Source organism: Leptonychotes weddellii, chromosome 6 (assembly GCF_054177405.1).
Source record: "Leptonychotes weddellii isolate Sample4059 chromosome 6, ASM5417740v2, whole genome shotgun sequence".
In the NCBI taxonomy this organism is placed as follows: domain Eukaryota; kingdom Metazoa; phylum Chordata; class Mammalia; order Carnivora; family Phocidae; genus Leptonychotes; species Leptonychotes weddellii.
In genome coordinates this window covers 130,636,429-130,654,238 of record NC_138374.1, presented here as the reverse complement: position 1 = coordinate 130,654,238, position 17,810 = coordinate 130,636,429, and the positions used below count along the sequence as shown (strand labels likewise).

The window sequence follows — 17,810 nt, the reverse complement described above, 5'->3', positions numbered from 1 at the left end:
TCTGAGAACAGGGCGAAAACACACTTGACTGGCCCGGCTTCCATTTGCAGCCTCTCAGCCAGGGACCAAACGCTTCCTGGATGCCCTGGAGCCATCATGGAACATCAAGTCCCGCATTTCTGAGCTGCTTTCAGCCAAAATTATTCCACTAAATGCAGACATGTGGCCCGCCTGCCAGGCCTCAGGCAGGCACTCCTTTTCCAGGGAGTGGACTCTGTAGAGTGGGGCTCCTTTAATCCAGTGAGGGTCCTTGTCGTGAGCAGTAAGGAGCCTAGACCTCCCAACCGGGGAGAGAGAAGCCCCAGGTTCTGGTGGACCTGCCGCTGCCTCACCATGTGATCTTGACCAGGTTACTGCATCAGAGACTCGGTTTCCTCGTCTACAGGCTCGATCAGTGATTCTTCCAACTCAGGGTGTGCGTGTGGCTGGGCGGTGGGAAGGGCGACCAAGAAGCCTTCGGATCTCCTGCCCCGAGTTCACCCAGACCTGTTTGTATTGGCCACGCTCATCAGCCTTCCAAACATGCTTTCTCTTGGAGAAAAGACTTTACGGCTTAACTTTTTAAAATCATTAAACAAGATGATCTTTAAGGTCTGTTCCAGCTCTAACACTTGTAACTTTTATTTAGTATTCTCTATAAAAATCTGCAAGGATAGTAATTTGGTTATCAATCACTACCTGGGCAGGAATTATCAGGGACAGAACCCAGGTCAGGCAGCTGGGTTCAGGAGGGGAGAAAGAGGTGGGGGCATTCCAAGGACACGCACGGCTTGCTTCCGAGTCCAGACAACAGGCATCACACACACAACACACACACACAACACACACACACAGTCATGAAAATGGGGTCTAGACACTTTTGTCTGAAAGCCCCATATATATCTTCCCAGTTATATATTTGGTGTTTCTGGAAATTGCTCCCTCCACTTAGATACTCCCCAGAGCAGAGACTGATTCTTACAATTTTTTTTTTTTATCTCCAGTGCCTGGTTCAATGAATGCTTATTGAAATGAACTTCTCTCGAGCCTCTCAGCAAGAGTGCACCAGAATCAACAAGCACATGGGGGTAGAGTATAAATCACCAAGGTGCGTATTATCACCTAGGTATAATAATAATAATATCACTACCTTACTGCCATAGAGTGCTTAAGAAGTGATTTTTCAAATCCAGAGCTCCTTTAATATCCATAAATATCACAGTAGGGTAGCCAGGGAAAAGTGTGTTACCCCAAAATAGAGAAAAGGGAACTGAGATACACGTAAGCCTCTCAGTGGTTTGCAAAAGGTTACAGAGTACCCCCCACCTCCATAGTATTGGGTTCAGTTCTCTTTACTCCTCAAGAATGAAAATCCAACAAGAGCAAAAAAGAGAGAAGCTCAAACACCAGAATGACAAGAGCAGGGAACGGGAGACAGAGCCCGCTGCTCCCACACCACAGCTCCCCCTTCCCCTCACCCCGAAACTGTACTTACCCTAGACCCGGGTCACAGGAGGAGCATGTTTCCAGCACGAGTTCCCCTCTGACCCATCCTGGGCGAGGAAGACGGGATGCATAGAGACCTTCTATCCAGATGGTTCAGAGCCCAGCTCACCGCAGCTAACACCTAGGGTCCTAGATGCCCTGTGTCATCTGGTTAATTGTGCAAAATGTTTCTGCCGGGTGGTTCCAGAGCCCGAGCCCACAACACTGCTCAGTGTCCGGGGCTGCTGAGCTTCCCCAGAGCTTGGCAAGCTTAATATAGCTCCCAGAGTGAAACTTGGCCTCGGCCTCTGCACACAGCCCAGTTGGCCAGAACCAAAGCTTTCAGCTGACCTTTCAACCCCAATCCCTCTGTACAGACATATGGTCCAGGAATAGCGGCCTGCCACTCGCACAGCTAGGAAGCTGAATTTATTGGCTAGGTTTGGCTCAATCAGACCGGAGCATGGCTGCTAAAAGCAGCCTTGAAGGATGGTGCCTTGCCCACTCCCCACCCACAAGCCCTGTCACTGTCTATCACCTCACCCTGTCTTATTGCTTCATAGATAGAACGATTGCTGTTTGAACCATCTCATTCCTTCCTTTGCTGTTCGTCCGTCTTGCCTGCGGCAGGGTCACTGCCATGGAAATAAAGACTTCAGCCACCTTACTCAGTGCTTATCCCTAGAACCTAGGACAGCGGCAAGTTCCACTAGATACATAGCAGGTCCTCCTAAATAGTTAATATGAGTGAACATGAGTGCCCTTGCAAGAGTTTACTTTCAGCTCAGAACTTCAACGTTTCCTTCTGTCCCTAGCCCACGGGCTATGACCTGCCTTCCTGGAGTCCATTCACACGAAAGAACAAGGATAAACAAACCTCTTCAGGGTCTCACATTTTGAAGAGTACATGTCACCAGCCCTGCTGATTACAGTAGGTGAGAGTGGTATAAATACGTGGCCATCCCCGTGGCTGTCTGGTCCCCACTCCTTTGAGTGGTCACACACTCTCATGGAACACACATGTGGGATGTTCAGAGGTCCCTTTGTTCTGCTCCCTTCAGTTCTGCCCTCGTGCCTACCACAGCCCCCACACGCTGCCTTGCAATTTACCTGCATGATGTGCCACGCCCCCTGAGAGACTCCTTAGGAGCCCCGATTAGTCATCTTTAATCCTTGGCAGCCAGCCGAAGATCTTGGGGTCATGGACTGAGTCGGCACACACCATGGCAGCAGGTGAATGCAGCGTCATGAACATAGAGTGGGGGTCAGGACGCCTGGGCTCGAACCCTGGCTCTGCTGCCAATTGGCTGTGTGCGGTGGGACATGTCACTTGAGTCCCCGAGCCCTGCTACTTTACTCCGTGGGATGAGGACGATGTAGACAGTAGCGGTTCTCCGGTGGGCTTTTACCAGCTTCACAAGGGCCACAATATGGGATAGGGGAGAAATGTATACTCTGAAGATCCTACGAGTGAAATCATCAGATTACAAACTGGGGTTAAAAGGGCCGGCCCAATGTGACCCAACTGCTTGACATGCACATGCTTCAAATCTTTATATTTGAATGCCTTCAAGGGAAGGGGGCAGCTCCCTGCAGACGCCACCAGCCCTGCTGATATATGTCCACCTCACTCATCCACCTCTGCTGCCTGCCTGGCCCCGGCTTCCACAGTCCCACACTCGATGACCGCCCCCAAGGTCTTCTCCAGATTCTCGGATCCCTCATTTGATAGATTTCTGAATCCCTTACTGGCTCTAAAGTTCTGTGACTCCACATGGCTTTGCTTTCAGACCCTGTGCACAGGAAGCCTCTTGAAAGGGATGGTCTAGGGATGGTCTCAAAAATCCTCCCTGTAGTAGGAAGAAATATTGACACAACGGGAGTCCTGGCTCTTCTCCAAAACTATAAATTCCAAGGAAACTTCAGAATCTACTAATTCTGCCTCCAGATGTGCTGACAGTTGGGGCAGGATGGTGTTGGCCCAAAAATGAGATGCCCATAAGTGAGAGAGGAGAATGTGGTAGATGGTATTACTGTTCCTAATTTTTCACAACCTTTGCATTGTGTCTCCATAATACTTCCCACTAAAACAGGCACTGCCTATTTCTCTGCCCTGCCCATGTTGGGGTGAGCCATACTGCTTGCTTAGGCTGATGGGATACTGGTGGGCATGACGCCAGCAGAGGCTTCACTGTACCCTACTGATTTGGTTTTGATTTTGCCCTCCTGCGTGACACCACGAGGAAAGCGCGCCCGGAGTAGCTGTTGCTCCTTTCGTGTGGGACTCAAGGGGCAGCCCTGCACCCAGCCTGCAGCCTCGCCCAGCTCCCCCACCATCTGAAGCGGAGCCATTCCTGCCAACACAAATTTGCGAGCGAGGGGGAAAAAATGTGTGTTTTTGTAGACCACGACAACTTGGGGATTGTTACACAGCATCATTACATCAAGAGCTGACCACCACAGGAAAGGAAGGTGGACGGCCTCACTGCGACATTGCCAGGGGAAGCAAAAGGCAACCGGCCACCCGAGGGCTCCTCAGAGTGGGAATGCAGTGTCCCCCATGCACACACCTCCTCCCTCCCCTCTGTGTGCAGCAGGCGCACCAGGAATTAGGGGAGGATCCCTTCCTGAGTTTCCATTCTTTCTCTCTATCTCAGAGACAACGGGCCATGTTCTAGATCGATCCATGTGCCACACCTGCCCATTTCCCCCCTCTGCGATAAGCTCCTGGAGAGCAGAGACTGCGTTCTGATCATTTCCGCATCGCCCTCAGCATGTAGTAGAGCAGCAGGCACTTCACTGACTTGATAAACACTCATTATAGAATCGAGAACAGAGGGGGGGTCTGTCCCCAGGATGACAAACAGCCCTCAGAAACAGTGAAATCACTGCCAGGGCGGAACCACACTAAACCATAGGGGTGGCCTCTGGGCCACAGTCTCCTGGCCCATGAGGCCTGGTCGGTTCTCTGGGGCTGCCGGGCCTGCGCACACACTTAACGAACGCCCTGCAGGGGGCACGTCCCCTCAGCAGGTTCAAGTGAAGCACCTGCCCAGTGCTGGCTCGGCTCCAGGAACAGCCTGGGAAAACCTGTGCAAGATGGCCGGGAAGTCCCGCGAGAGAAGGGCACCTACCTGGGGAGCTGGGCGGGACGACCAGATGGAAGTCTCGCGAGAGGAAGGGCACCTACCTGGGAGCTGGGCGGGACGACCAGATGGAAGTCTCGCGAGAGGAAGGGCACCTACCTGGGAGCTGGGCGGGGCGACCAGATTGATTCCTGGGGGCGCTGCTAGCGCTCCCGACGGCGGGCCCATGGCAGATGTGATGACTCGATATGGAGAACCCAGGGCGTTGAGGGGGGGCCCCACTGCACTGAGAGTCCGTGGGGCACTCACGGGGGTGTCCGTGTAGCTGGGGTGGCTGTCCATTGGCTTCCCTGTGGACAGGGCTGCCGATGGGCTCATGGACGTGGAGCCGGAGTGGCCAGGGGAGCCTGTAAGGAGAAGAACATAGATGAGGGGAGACTGGGGCGGGGCACAGGGATGGCCCCTGTGAGAACAGAGCCGCTCCCCGCCCCCCCCCCCCCGCTTGTGTCCTGTACCCTGCCGCTCGTGCTCACACCCCACACTGAGCTGCTAGAATAAAGGCAAGGGAAGAACAGACAGGGCGAGGGCCTGCTCTCGGACAGAACACGCATCAGTGTTTTAGTTGTCTGCTGCCCGCCTGGAACCTACCTTGGACTGGGTCACATCAACAGCTAGGGCCACAAAGGGCATAGCCCACAAGCCTTCCACCCCCACCCCCGCCTGGGCCTAGGGGACTGGCCTGGCCCAGCCAGACAGGGAAGGGGAGTCAAGTCCAAACCCACATGAGGAGGTGAACTGAGCAGGTGCCTGAGCTGCTCCGGAACGTCCTGTCTCACACTCCTATTGCTCTGAGAGCTGGGGCAGGGCTGAGCCTGCAAGTCAGGAGAAATTCATTCACTCACATGCAGTGAACATTTACTAAGATGCAGGTACAATTCCAGGTGCTGGGGATTCGGAACCCAAGAGAACACAGTTCCAGCTGCCAGGGATCACATTTCACCATGGCAAGGGGGGGCAGGGGGCGGGCAGAGGCTCTAGTCATACCCTTGGCCGCCCGTATCTTTTGCAGCTTCGTGCCCATTAAGGTCTTTGCCCTACCTATCTCCACAGCATGGGGTTTTATCAGAACTCAGGAAGAAGACTCAGGGTGGCTGGGCATGGCTTACTGGCCACAAAGGTCCAGGAAAGCAAGTGCAGACAGGCCTGCCCAGGCCGTTCCTACCTGCAGGCACAGGAGCTGTGGTCACAAGTGTCCACGGAACAGGCCCTGGGCACATGATCGTCTGGTACCATTTCTCCCGGGTAAGTTAACTCCAAGTTCCCTTATGGTGAGCTGCAGCTCAAGATGACAGAGAGGGGCGCCTGGGTGGCTCAGTTGGTTAAGCAATTGCCTTCAGCTCAGGTCATGATTCTGGAGTCCCGGGATCGAGTCCCACATCGGGCTCCCTGCTCAGCGGGGGGGTCTGCTTCTCCCTCTGACCCTTCCCCTCTCATGCTCTCTGTCTCCCGTTCTCTCTCTCAGATAAATAAATAAAATCTTTAAAAAAAAAAAAGATGACAGAGAAGGAGGGTGTCCCACTGTCCTCTCAGGAGCCCATCATGGAACATTCTCTCCAGAAGAGAGAAGCTATAAACCTCAGGATCCGTAGCAGCAAAGCAGAGACTAGAAAAGCAACAGGGCAGCCTACCCTGAATCACAGCGCTGCTTCCCCGCGTGGTTCCCTGTTCATTCAAGGAGCAGCTCTTGAGTACCTGCTACACGCGGGGTGTTGTCCAAACCCTTGGGAGACCTCAGGGGTCACTAAGTGTAGTGTTAGGAGCAGGATACAGGGAGGGATGTGCTCCCTTCGAATGCTGGGGAGGGGCAACAGCACGTCAGAAGTGTAACTGTGGAGCTATTCTTTTTTTATTACTGAGATAATAATGGACACGCAACATTATATTAGTTTCGGTGTGCAACATAATGATTCGTTATTTATATATATCGCAAAATGATCACCACAAATAAGACTAGTTAACATCCGTCACCATGCACAATTAGAAATTTCTTTTCTTGTAATGAGAACTTTTAAGATCCACTCCCAGCAAATACAAGACAGTGTTTTTAACTATGGTCACCATGCTATAATTACATTCCCAGGACTTATTTATTTTATGACTACAAGTTTGTACCTTTTGACTCCCTTCACACATTTCTCCCACCCCGATCCCTGCCTCTGGCAACCACCAATCTGTTCTCTGGATCTATGAGCTCAAGGTGGTGGTATTATTATTATTATTATTATACTCCACATAAGTGAGATCACACACTATTTTTCTTTCCCTGTCTGACTTAGTTCACTTAGCACAATCCCCCAAGGTCCATGGTGTTGTCACAAATGACAAGATTTCATTCTTTCTTATGGCAGAATAACATTCCATCTCATACATATCCGTTAGCCATCCATTAATGGACACTTAGTTGCTTGGCTCTTGTAAATAATGCTGCAGTGAACATGAGGGTGCATATATTTTTTTGACTTAGTGTTTTCTAACTAGTATTTTCTCTGTGCAACTACTCTTTTTTTAAAAGATTTATTTATGGGGTGCTGGGTGGCTCAGTCGGTTAACGGTCTGCCTTCAGCTCAGGTCATGATCCCGGGGTCCTGGGATTAAGTCCCACGTCAGGCTCCCTGCTCAGTGGGGAGTCTGCTTCTCTCTCTCTCCCGCTGCCCCTCCCCCCACTCATGCTCTCTCTCGCTCACGCACTCTCTCTCTCTCAAAATAAATTTGAGAGAGAGAGAATGTGGCAAGGGGAGGAGCAAAAGGAGAGAGAGAATCTAAGCAGACTCCTGCTGAGCATGGCTCATGACCTGAGCCAAAATCAGGAGTCAGACACTTAACCGACTGAGCCACCCAGGTGCCCTCTCTATGCAACTACTCTTAAACATAAATATTCCACTAGAAAAATGTCAACCTAGAGTTTCTCTTGGGCTTCTGCTAACATGGTTAAGGTCTCCCCATGGAAAGAAAAGTCACTGCCACGGTCAAGGAAAGTCTGACCCTCCATCATTCTAGCCAGGGAATTTCCATCCATCAGGGACAATGGTCTTACAAACAGATAAATCCTGTCACCTGTTCTAAGTAGCACAACTGAAGATGCACCACATTCTGTGGGTCCGCACAGGAGTGCCCAAGGGGTCACATGGGCAGCTCAGACTCTTATCCTGTGTCCTGAACAGCATTAGGCAAATTGCATACATCAACTCATTTCATCCTGACAGTAAGCCTGTGAGGATCACTTTAGCTTTTTACAGATGAGAAAACTTATGCTCAGCTTCACCCCCATGCTGCTCCCTGTTCTGGGATGATTTGCTCTCTCCTCCATTTCTAGCAAGTTCGTATTCATCCTTCAAGGTCTAACTCAAGTGTCGCCTCCTCCAGGAAGCCTTCCCTGGTGTTCCTGGTCTGGTTTGATGCCCTTTTCCATTTTCTAACAACAGCCTGTGCTTTACTCATATCTTAGCACTTATTATACTGTGTCGCCATATTTATTTATTTCCCTGGCTTTTCCATTAAACTGGGAGAGGGAGACAAACGTCCGTTTTTGCTTCCCCACCCCCAGCAGGGTCCCTGGTGCTGCCCGGGTGTTCAGTGACAGAGCTTAGATTCCAACTGTCAATGTGAAGCCCACACTCTCCCCTGTGTGTGCTGTCAAGGACAGCGAGGATGATTTGGAGAGCCATCACCTCACAAAGTACAAGATGACTCAATTATGAAGGGATCTCAAGCTGAAAGTTTATCTGAAGGAGAGAGAAAAGGGCAGCTTCCAAGAACACGAGCCAGAAAAACCAAAAATCTTCCCAGATGGCCACTGATTGGAAAGAACAATTTTAGACTCTTCTGAGGCCCTGGAAGGCTGTGACATTTAAAGAGGCCAATGTATATCTTGAGCCTGTTCCTAAGATAACATGTGACAGGTGAGCTGGGAGCCAGCCCACCCTAATGGGCGAGGAGCTGTGCTCTCCCCGCTGGGATGGCCCCACAGCCCGGCCACCTGAAGGAAATCTCTGTGCCCTTCCGGTTTCAGCTCTCCAGAGACAAACCAAAGGACCCCGCTACACTCCTTTTTATTCTGCTTTACGTGGATCTCAGAGAGCCCCTGTCTTTCCCTTCTGTACCCCGACAGCAGGCCCAGAGCGTGGGACAGACAGGGACGAGACGTCACTTCGCACATTCATCAACCCCAGAGTTCCCAAGGTGTGGAGCCTGTAACACAGTGCTAAGGGACATTTTAGGTGGTATTTTAAGTGCCAAACTTTAAATATATATATTAATAGTTCTATAATTATTTTTACTGTTTCCTTCTATTTATAGCAAGTGACAGCTTCTATTTTTGCATAAGATTATCTTTCTAAAAATAGCTATTTAAGTTTTCAAAAAGAGAGTAGGGGAGCCTAGGTGGCTCAGTCGGTTGAGCGTCTGACTCTTGGTTTCGGCTCAGGTCATGATCTCCAGGTTATGAGATGGAGCCCTGCATTGAGCTCCATGCTCAGGGAACTCTGCTTGAGATTCTCTCTCTCCCTCTCCTTCTGCCCCTCCCTCTGCTCACACTCTCACTCTCTCTCTAAATAGATAAATCTTAAAAAAAAAAAAAAAAAAGAGTAAAGTGACCTAGGACAAAGTCTAAGTACAAGGATACTCCATATGCAGAACACATGGGAATAACGTGTAAAGGGATGATGTGTAGGAGAAACACTGACCTGCACAAAAACATAGGAACGTGGGCTTTGGGGAACTCACAAGTTGTTCCAAGAATAAAATAAGATAATGTGAGGGTGACTGAAATGAAAAGTACGCTGTTTTTATTAATAATAATAATAATGAGGACAATCAGAATATGCCTTGGCTGCTCAGTGAGGAGCATGATGTGGCTGAGACAGACTGAAACAGAGTTAAAGCTTGGTTTGCAATGGCCTTAAAATATGGTTTGCTTCTGCTGAGTCAGTGATCCAGAAGAGATGGGCTACTTTATAACCATATTTACAAAAATAATAATAAAATTCAAAAAGACAGATATATCTTACAGGATTGCAGTTTGGTCCTGTGCCTCTCCCATGACCCAGTGGCTCTTAGACATGAATGCTTTGCTTTTAGAAAAGGTGAGAAGCCGTGCCTTAAGGACAGACGTGTTTCTCCATGGGAAATTAACCCGTCCTGGACACCTGAGCCGAGCTGTCCATGGCACTTTCATTGGCCTCCCTCCCTCTGTCCTCTTTTTCTCAAGCCACATGGGAACCACAGCCAGGACCAAAAGCCACCACACATTCTCCAGAAACCCGGCGTCTAACCCAGATCCAAAGTCAAGGTTTCCTCTAATGCTTCCTTCCCTCTTGTCCCGTCGTCCCCATCCTCCCTGGCCCCCCCACCCCAGCAGCCTTGCTCTCTCCCTGACCCTACCCCCTCTTAATCCTCTTTAGCCACCTGGAGCCAGCCTGTGCCCGCTGCCAGACACCTGGGAAACGCACAAACCCTCTACTCCGCGGAGTTGATGCTCTTTGCTCAGGCAATGATTTGTTTAAATAAAAACTAACTCATCTGATGGGAAAGGGCTAGCGGGCTTTCTCAGGAGCTTCTTCAATTCTCTTCTGGCAACATACTTAAGGAAAGTCATATTTCTGGGCCTCATTCTGCCCAGGGGTCTCCAAGACCCCTCCCACTGCTGCTTCATGAACACAGAGTAGGATACAGCCCAGGGGCATCTCAAAGAAGCAGTGCAGGTCACAGCCATCTGGCACAGTCTGAGTCTGGACCACTTTCCGAGGGGCCCCCTGTCATCGGCAACTGGAGCGTGGTAGACCTTCGGGCTTTTTGGGACTCCAAACTGCAGTTTGCGATGCTGAGCGTCACCAGCAATCAAAGCTATTTGGGAATCTGCAGGGCGCATACACTATCATGATTCCTAAAGTCTGTGTGTGCCTCCTGGCGCTGGGGCGTCCTAGCAGAATACAAGACGCTGAAGCCACAAAGTCTTAGGTTGGATTCGAGGCTCCGCCTCCTTCCAGTCACATAAAGTTGAGCAAGGAACTTGACGCCTCTGAACTGCAGTTCTGCACCCAAAGTGGAGACACACACACTTACAGTGGACTGCTGATGAGAGCACCTGAGAGCAGAGGCCCCGCAGTAGCAACTGCACTAAATGACTATCCTGTAAACGTTGTGAGGGAGGGACTGTGTCTGGCTTGAATGCCATTGTAGAAGATCATGGACATCAAGGGCTGAGCCCAAGCCAGGCCATTAGTAAATGCTCTGTTAAGGATAGTCATTGCCATACACTGTTACGGGCATCCCAGTTGGTGATAATATTGAGTCTTCTTTTTTTTTTTAAAGATTTATTTATTTGACACAGAGAGAGAGACAGCTAGAGAGGAAACACAAGAAGGGGGAGTGGAAGAGGGAGAAGCAGGCTCCTGGCTGAGCAGGGAGCCCGATGCGGGGCTCGATCCCAGGACCCTGGGGTCATGACCTGAGCCGAAGGCAGATGCTTAACGACTGAGCCACCCAGGCACCCCAATATTGAGTCTTCTGAATCAACTAGTAAATAGCCACTGCTCTGAGCCCGGAGCACCCCTCCGTCATCCCAGCCACTCCACCCTTCCCCTAGGATCGCCCAGATCTCCCCATAATCCAGCCTGGCACAAAGAGGTCCTCCACGTGACTTCCAGTCTGACCGTCTGCTGTCCTACTGGTTGTCACATACTTTTCATTTCTATCCCTTGCTATTAACCATTCCCATTATGGTACCCAGCACTGAGCCTGGAACGTAGCAGATGCTCAAAAGATACTTGACAACAGGATGGGAGCAGTGGTGGGATCATTTTTTGTTAATTAATGTGTATAACTATAGAGAGATCATCGGTACAAATTACTTGCATCAGAAATCTCTGTCCCTGGTGTTTACCAAAACGAAAATCTCTGACTAACGAATTACACGCGCGTGCGTGCGTGTGTGTGTGGGGGGGTGTGTGTGTGGAGGGGGGCTTGTTGAGAAAAAGAAGCCCGGGTACTCAGAACTACAGAATTCTTACCAAAGTGAGGAAGTTGCCTAGCAACCTCCTCCTCAGCCAATGAAAGGAAAATGTCAAGCATGAGTCTTCCTGACTGGCCAGACAACGGAGCCAGCGGCTCGGTGTTTCCACCCCTTTGAGGCTGCGCCAGGGCATTCGCTGGCCCACTAACACGCCTCTCCTGCACGGAGTGGAAACTTGTAAGGAATCTTGATACTGGCTAATACCCATCCCCAGGGAAGGGGACAGAGGTAAAGATGTGCTATTTCTGAGAGTCAGGACTCTCCATCTGAAGGCAAGGGAGCATCGCACGGCCCAGTCCCATTCAACTCTCTCCCACTGGGGCACAATCACACGCCCAAGCCTGTCTCCTTGTCTCCAGTTGGGGGACGTGGTGCATGAGCCCTAGAATCATAGAGTAGTCAGACACCTGGCTTGTTCTTCCTTTAAAAAAAAAAAAAAAGATTTATTATTTATTATTTGAGAGAGAAACAGAGAGCATGGGGGAGGGGCAGAGGCAGAGGGAGAGAATCTCCAGCAGACTCCCCACTGAGCACGGAGCCCTATCTCAGGACCCTGAGATCATGACCTGAGCTGAAATCAAGTGTCGGTCACTTAACCGACTGAGCCACCCAGGCGCCCCCTGGCTTGTTCTTCCTAGTCTAAGGGAAACTTACTCACACATCCTTTCCCCTCTCCCCTGGCTCAGAACACACAGGCAGGCTGCAGAGCCAGGTAGGCAGAGGCCTGCTACAGGAAGGCACTTGAACTGACACTTTAATCGTCACCTCCCTTGATGACTAACAACAACAACAAAAGATAACACTCATTGAGCAACTGCCATGGGCCAGACATGGCTCTCAACACTTTACATATATTGACACACTTCATACCTACAAGCCCCGTTAAGTTTGGTACGCTTACCTCTGCTGTACAAATGTAAAAGCTGGGGGACGGAGAAATTAAATACACTGCCCAAGGGAACATGACCAGAAAATTACACAAGTGGCATCTGAATGGAGGGAGGAAAGCAGCAGATCCGGGTTTTAGCCCCAGCCCCACCATGAGCTTCACTGCTCTGGGGCTCCTCCCAGCAGCCACACAGGACGGCTCTCCCTGCCTTCCCCAATCCAACTAGATGCCTCCCTCTAGACTTTGACCCTGGCACTTTCTTAGTTTTTGGTGTTTTTCTAAAGATTTTATTTTTTTTTTTAAGTAATCTCTACACCCAGCATTGGGCTCGAACTCACAACCCGGAGATCAGGAGTCACATGCTCTAGGGACTGAGCCAGCCAGATGCCCCTGACCCTGGCACTTTCTGACTAGGACACTCCCCATCCTGACTCTGGCCCCTCCCAGTTCCCAGCTGGCTGGGGCCCCATTCCCGGGAGTCCCAGCTCCGCCTGACCTTTCCCTCTCCCTTCTCCAGTAGAAGGGGCACTCGGATGCCAGGGGTTTGCTAGTCCACGTTTCTGATATTTGAGTCACGATCAGCATGTTCGAAAGCACCTGCACAGAAGCCTCGGAGCTTCACGGCCACCCTGACGTGGACAGGTGGGTACTGCACAGGCAGAGAGCTCTACAGTTTAGCAGGTGCCAACCCCAAGGTGAGAGGTGCCGAACTCCCGGGCAGTGAGGAGCAGAAGCAGAAGCCACATATTCTCTGCTCTCAAAGTGTTTTCTGACTTTCTCAATGGGGAAAATAAAGGAACGAGACAGAAGTGGACAGTGTGTGGGAGAAGGGGCTCAGCGGCCACGGCCCCTCAGCACCAAGGGAGGACGCAAAGATCAGCAGCTGACCGGTTGCACGCAGCTGGCCAGCCTTTCAGAGCCTCACAGGGCCGCTCCGGCTTCCTGCAGGCCCCCGAAGGAGGGCTTAGGGCTGTTCCGGGTGGGGGATGGGGTTGCTTCTCCCGGTGCTTGGGGGAGGGGGAGAGCACAGTGGCATCCCTTCTTCCTTTCCCCTCCCTGCCCCTCCCTGCTCCCATCCCCCCAGCCCCTTCCATCCCACCTCCCCTAAAATCTGCAATGATGGAGGTAGTGAAAAGCAGGCAAAGATTGATAATCAGCCTCATTATTACCAGCATTATATATAATTATAGCTAAACCTTACTCATTTCGATCAATTGAGAGAAAAAATCAGTCTAAATTCATGACAAGTTGGCAGATTACTTTTAAATTACAATTTTATTACTTCTAAGTAACACACGTGAAGAGTTTGTGTTTCGAGCACCACAAGCTAATGGTTATTAAGCGGAGATTTTATAAAATCTGCTTTAAAAGAGTCTTTTGTAATTAACACCCCGTTAATATGCTAATGATGCTCCTACCAGGCTTTTTAAATTGCTTCAAAACAGATGTAACTTAAATAGGGCAACACTTCTACAATCTTATTTGCTCGACAAATGTTTTTTTTTTTTTGGTCATTTTTTTCTTTTTGGGGAAGGAGCAAATACAAACTAGTTCATACCATGACCAATTTAATCACCTTTCCAAATCAGTTAGGTCATAAATTAATAGGGCCATATTGCTTGGGGTTAGAAAGCATACTTTCAGGACTTGAGGAATTACCTCATTTTAGAGAAAAGAAAATAATCCCAGAGAGTTTGCACGACTTGCTGAAGGCTACAGGGTCAGGACAAAAACACTGGGTCTTCTGGCTCCCAGATTCACCCTCTACATACCGTCTCACACTCACAAAACTCACAAAACTCTTCATAACGATACACTATTTATTTCTATGTTTTTATTTCATATATTATATATATTTCATATATTTATTTCGTATATCATATATACGCTATTTATTTCCATGTGTTTATTGGTTCAGTCAGTCAAAAAATATTTGTTGAGTGCGTACTATGTGCCAGACCCCAGTCTAGGCACTCGGGAGAGAGCAGTCCCTCCTGGGGGCCAGCGCCTAGTTCATAGAAGCTTCAAACTGACTCAGAGCGGTCAGTAGGGCAGAAATTATCCCCATTAGATCGATTTAGAAAAACAGGTTCAAAATGATAAAGTGACCTTTTTCAGTACTTGCTGTGAACGATTATAGACCTAGAATCTGAGTTGAGTCTAGCACAATTTCTGGTAAGCTTTCTGCATGTAATTAATGACATCTTGCTTGCATAGCACCTTTCCTACCCAGGACCAAATTATCAACCTTGATGGTACAGGTGGATATTATGCTGTGTCTAACTCATAAGAGGTACGCCAGGATCCTGGAGCAGGGGCTCACTAACAAGGAACACTGTCTGTCCCTTTAAACCAGCTCCGTATGCTGGAGACCATGTACCCGTTGGTCCGCCAAGACAATGCCGATGAGTGTTTCAGGCATTGGCTGAGGGTGCCCCCACCTCACCCCTTGTTCCCCAAGTCCTTGAACATCCATCTTGTCCACATCCAGCTCTTGAACCCATGTCCTCAATCCCGTTTTCTGTCTCTCTGGACTTCTTGTTCAGATACGCTCGCCCTGACCTCTAAATATGGACAGTCTTCTAAAGACTGCAATCATCCTAAAACACAGTGAACAACATCCCTCATGCAATGTTATCATTAGGTAATGCACACAGGATCATTTGTTCTCAGCTTCTAAATACCTAAATTCCTGGGACCCATTTACTTAGCCTCAGGCCCAAGAAACATTTCTAGAAATAATTCATCTCCAAATGTTAGGCAGATGCAGACTGCAGAGCTTGTAAGAAGTTTATCATTCCTTCAGGACAGGGGATGGGTCCTAGTTCTCGGGGTCCTGCACAACCCTTGCACAAGCCAGATACTTAGCCAATGTGTGCTGAAAAACCAACCTGGCATTCCCAGAAGAGTCTAGAATATTCTCTCCCTGCTGATGATCTCTACCCTTTGCTCTGCTCCCCTCATCGCTGGGGCTGAGAAATCACAGGTACCATGATTCCCCAGCTGTCCAAGAGACTGCTCCCCCATGACACTAGTGACCAGCAAAGGAGAGGAAGGAGACGCCGAGGCACAGACATGAAAACCAGGCCAACCAGCCTAGAAGAAACATCCCAACATATGTGTTAAGCACTTTCTTGGCCGCTCCTCTGACTTCTTGTAAACGCTTTCTGAATTAAAGATCACAAGCTTTTTCATTTTTTAAGTTCAGATGTTGGATTATGAAATCCCATCAGGAATTTGAGCTCGATTTCGAACCTAGACATTTCCTGGGCCTCTGAGTCTTCCCCTTTCCCCTTCCTCCCCCTCTCTCAATCACAGTGTTTAATAAAGGCAGCAGGGGGCTCCAGGTTGTTCAGTGACTCATCAAAGTCACTGGCCCTGGGCCAGGGTCTCCTGAAAATTGGAGGGGTTGGAGGTCCCAGGTCCCAGCTCTCATTCTGCCAGATCTCAGGAGTGCCTGCCCTAGAATGATTTGTTAGAACTTCCTGGAACAGGCGCAGAATCCATGTCTCACTTTGCTTTGTCAGCATCTCCTGGTGAGCCGCCGTCTGATGCTTTAAGAACAGGCACACCTCCCCTAAGAAAAATCTACGCATAAAATTCTAGCTGAATTTAGAACTATAGTCTCCAAATGTTCTGAAATGGGAAGGGGGATCTTTTACCGTGTGTTTACAATTGTCCAGGCTTTATTTTATGAAATCCCGACACTGTAGAAGGTTAACACTGACCCTGTGTGGTGAGTAGTATTGAGTTATTTTACCAAAGGCGGGGGGGGGGGTCTGGGGAACCAGGTCTGAAGACCACAAGCAGCTGCAGGTCCTGGGCAAGCCACACCTGCTTCCCCAAGTGTCCTCACCTGTAACTAAGGGGTCACCCCATGACCCGCAGTCCCTTCAGTCTAGCTCTGAAGACTCAGCTCTGTGGCAGGGAAGCCAGGGAAGAGGCTGTTCAGAGCCAGGGATGGGCACCACTGCAAACTGGAGAACACTCAGAAACTTCTCCAGAACAACCCCCTAGGGGTCCGCAAACATACGGGGACACTGAGCATCCCTATGCCTTAGTTTCTGCTATTTTAGTTACGGCTATTCTCACCCCACGACAGGATTCGGATTGGAGCAGTTGCAACGGGAGGCCCTAGAGCCAGCCAAGACTCAAAGGTTTACTCTCTGGTTCTTCAGAGAGAAAGTTTGCCGATTCCCACCCTAGAATGTAAAATCGGGCTCCGTGTATTAGAATAAAGTGGGGTCCATCTGGAGAAATTTTTGATTTTTGTTTTCTCAGTACCTTTGAGTGCCCTGCCCCCCACCCCCAGTCATTTTATTCATTTGCTGCAATTACACACATCCAAAAAATGCATTATGATCCCTAAGAAAGTTGTGACGAGCACAGAGATTGTTAGTCGTTCTTACACATAATTCACCCACTTGTGGCAGATCTGGGACTCCACCCCCCTGCACCCACCCCCTCTCCACCCTACGCCCCACCCCCAACCCGGGCAAGCAGCAGGTGCAGCATAGGTCTTCAACACAGCAGCCCTGGCACCTGCCTGCATTTGGATCCTGGGTCAGCTGGGTGACCTTGAGCAGGTTACTAAACCTCCCCATGGCTCATTTTCCATCCATAAAATGGGGATGCTGATAATAGTAGTGCCTTCCCTCCAGGGGCCCTTGAGAATATTAAATAAGACGGTGCTTGCAATGCCCATGGAAGAGGGCCTGGCACACAGTAGGTGCCCAGTACACATTAGCTACTATTTTCACTCTTTTGTGACGATGGCTGAGCCAGGACATGGATCGATCCCATGAGAGCCACCCAAACCCAGGCATCCTAGAAAATAAACTTTTACATTCCCTGGGCCTCTGAGTCTTCCCCTTTCAAATAAGAGAAAATCGCAGCTTCCTCTGGGAGCCCCTGGCATCCCAGCCACCCAACTCTGGTGGAAAGTTCTCTGCAGACACAGAAGCAACATCATGAGGGGAAGGAAGAGGTGGAGAATTTAGATTCGTCTTTGCACAATTTCTTCCCCCAGTCCTATTCAGCTCTCTGTCTCCTGGTAAGACTGTAAATGTTTCAGAAAATAGTTTACACTAAATATGTTCCTTCCTAAATCTCATAAACAGTTCCTCCTTCCTACATAAACCCTAACCACTTACGTCCATGGTAGGTCCCAATTAACCACCCACACATTTGCGAGTGGAAAAATATGTTCTGGCGCACGCATCCGTGTACAAACACACACACACATCCTCCTATTGCCCCCCGTACATACACACATGTGCGTGGGCACACGTGCCTCCAACCC

General features: G+C 49.7%; 1 protein-coding gene across 3 annotated transcripts in view; it reads right to left on the bottom strand.

The window, feature by feature from the left end:
- The window catches only part of RXRG (retinoid X receptor gamma), a 43,234-nt gene that overhangs the window by 21,650 nt on the left and 3,774 nt on the right, over positions 1–17,810 (bottom strand). Inside the window, exon 2 of one of the 3 annotated variants that reach the window (XM_081825222.1) lies at positions 4,710–4,957. In XM_081825222.1, coding sequence (XP_081681348.1) covers positions 4,710–4,957 — 248 coding nt within the window. Of the gene's footprint in view, positions 1–1,474; positions 1,842–4,654; positions 4,665–4,709; positions 4,958–17,810 lie in introns of those variants that run through there. The other 2 variants (XM_081825224.1, XM_081825223.1) reach the window with 2 other exon arrangements.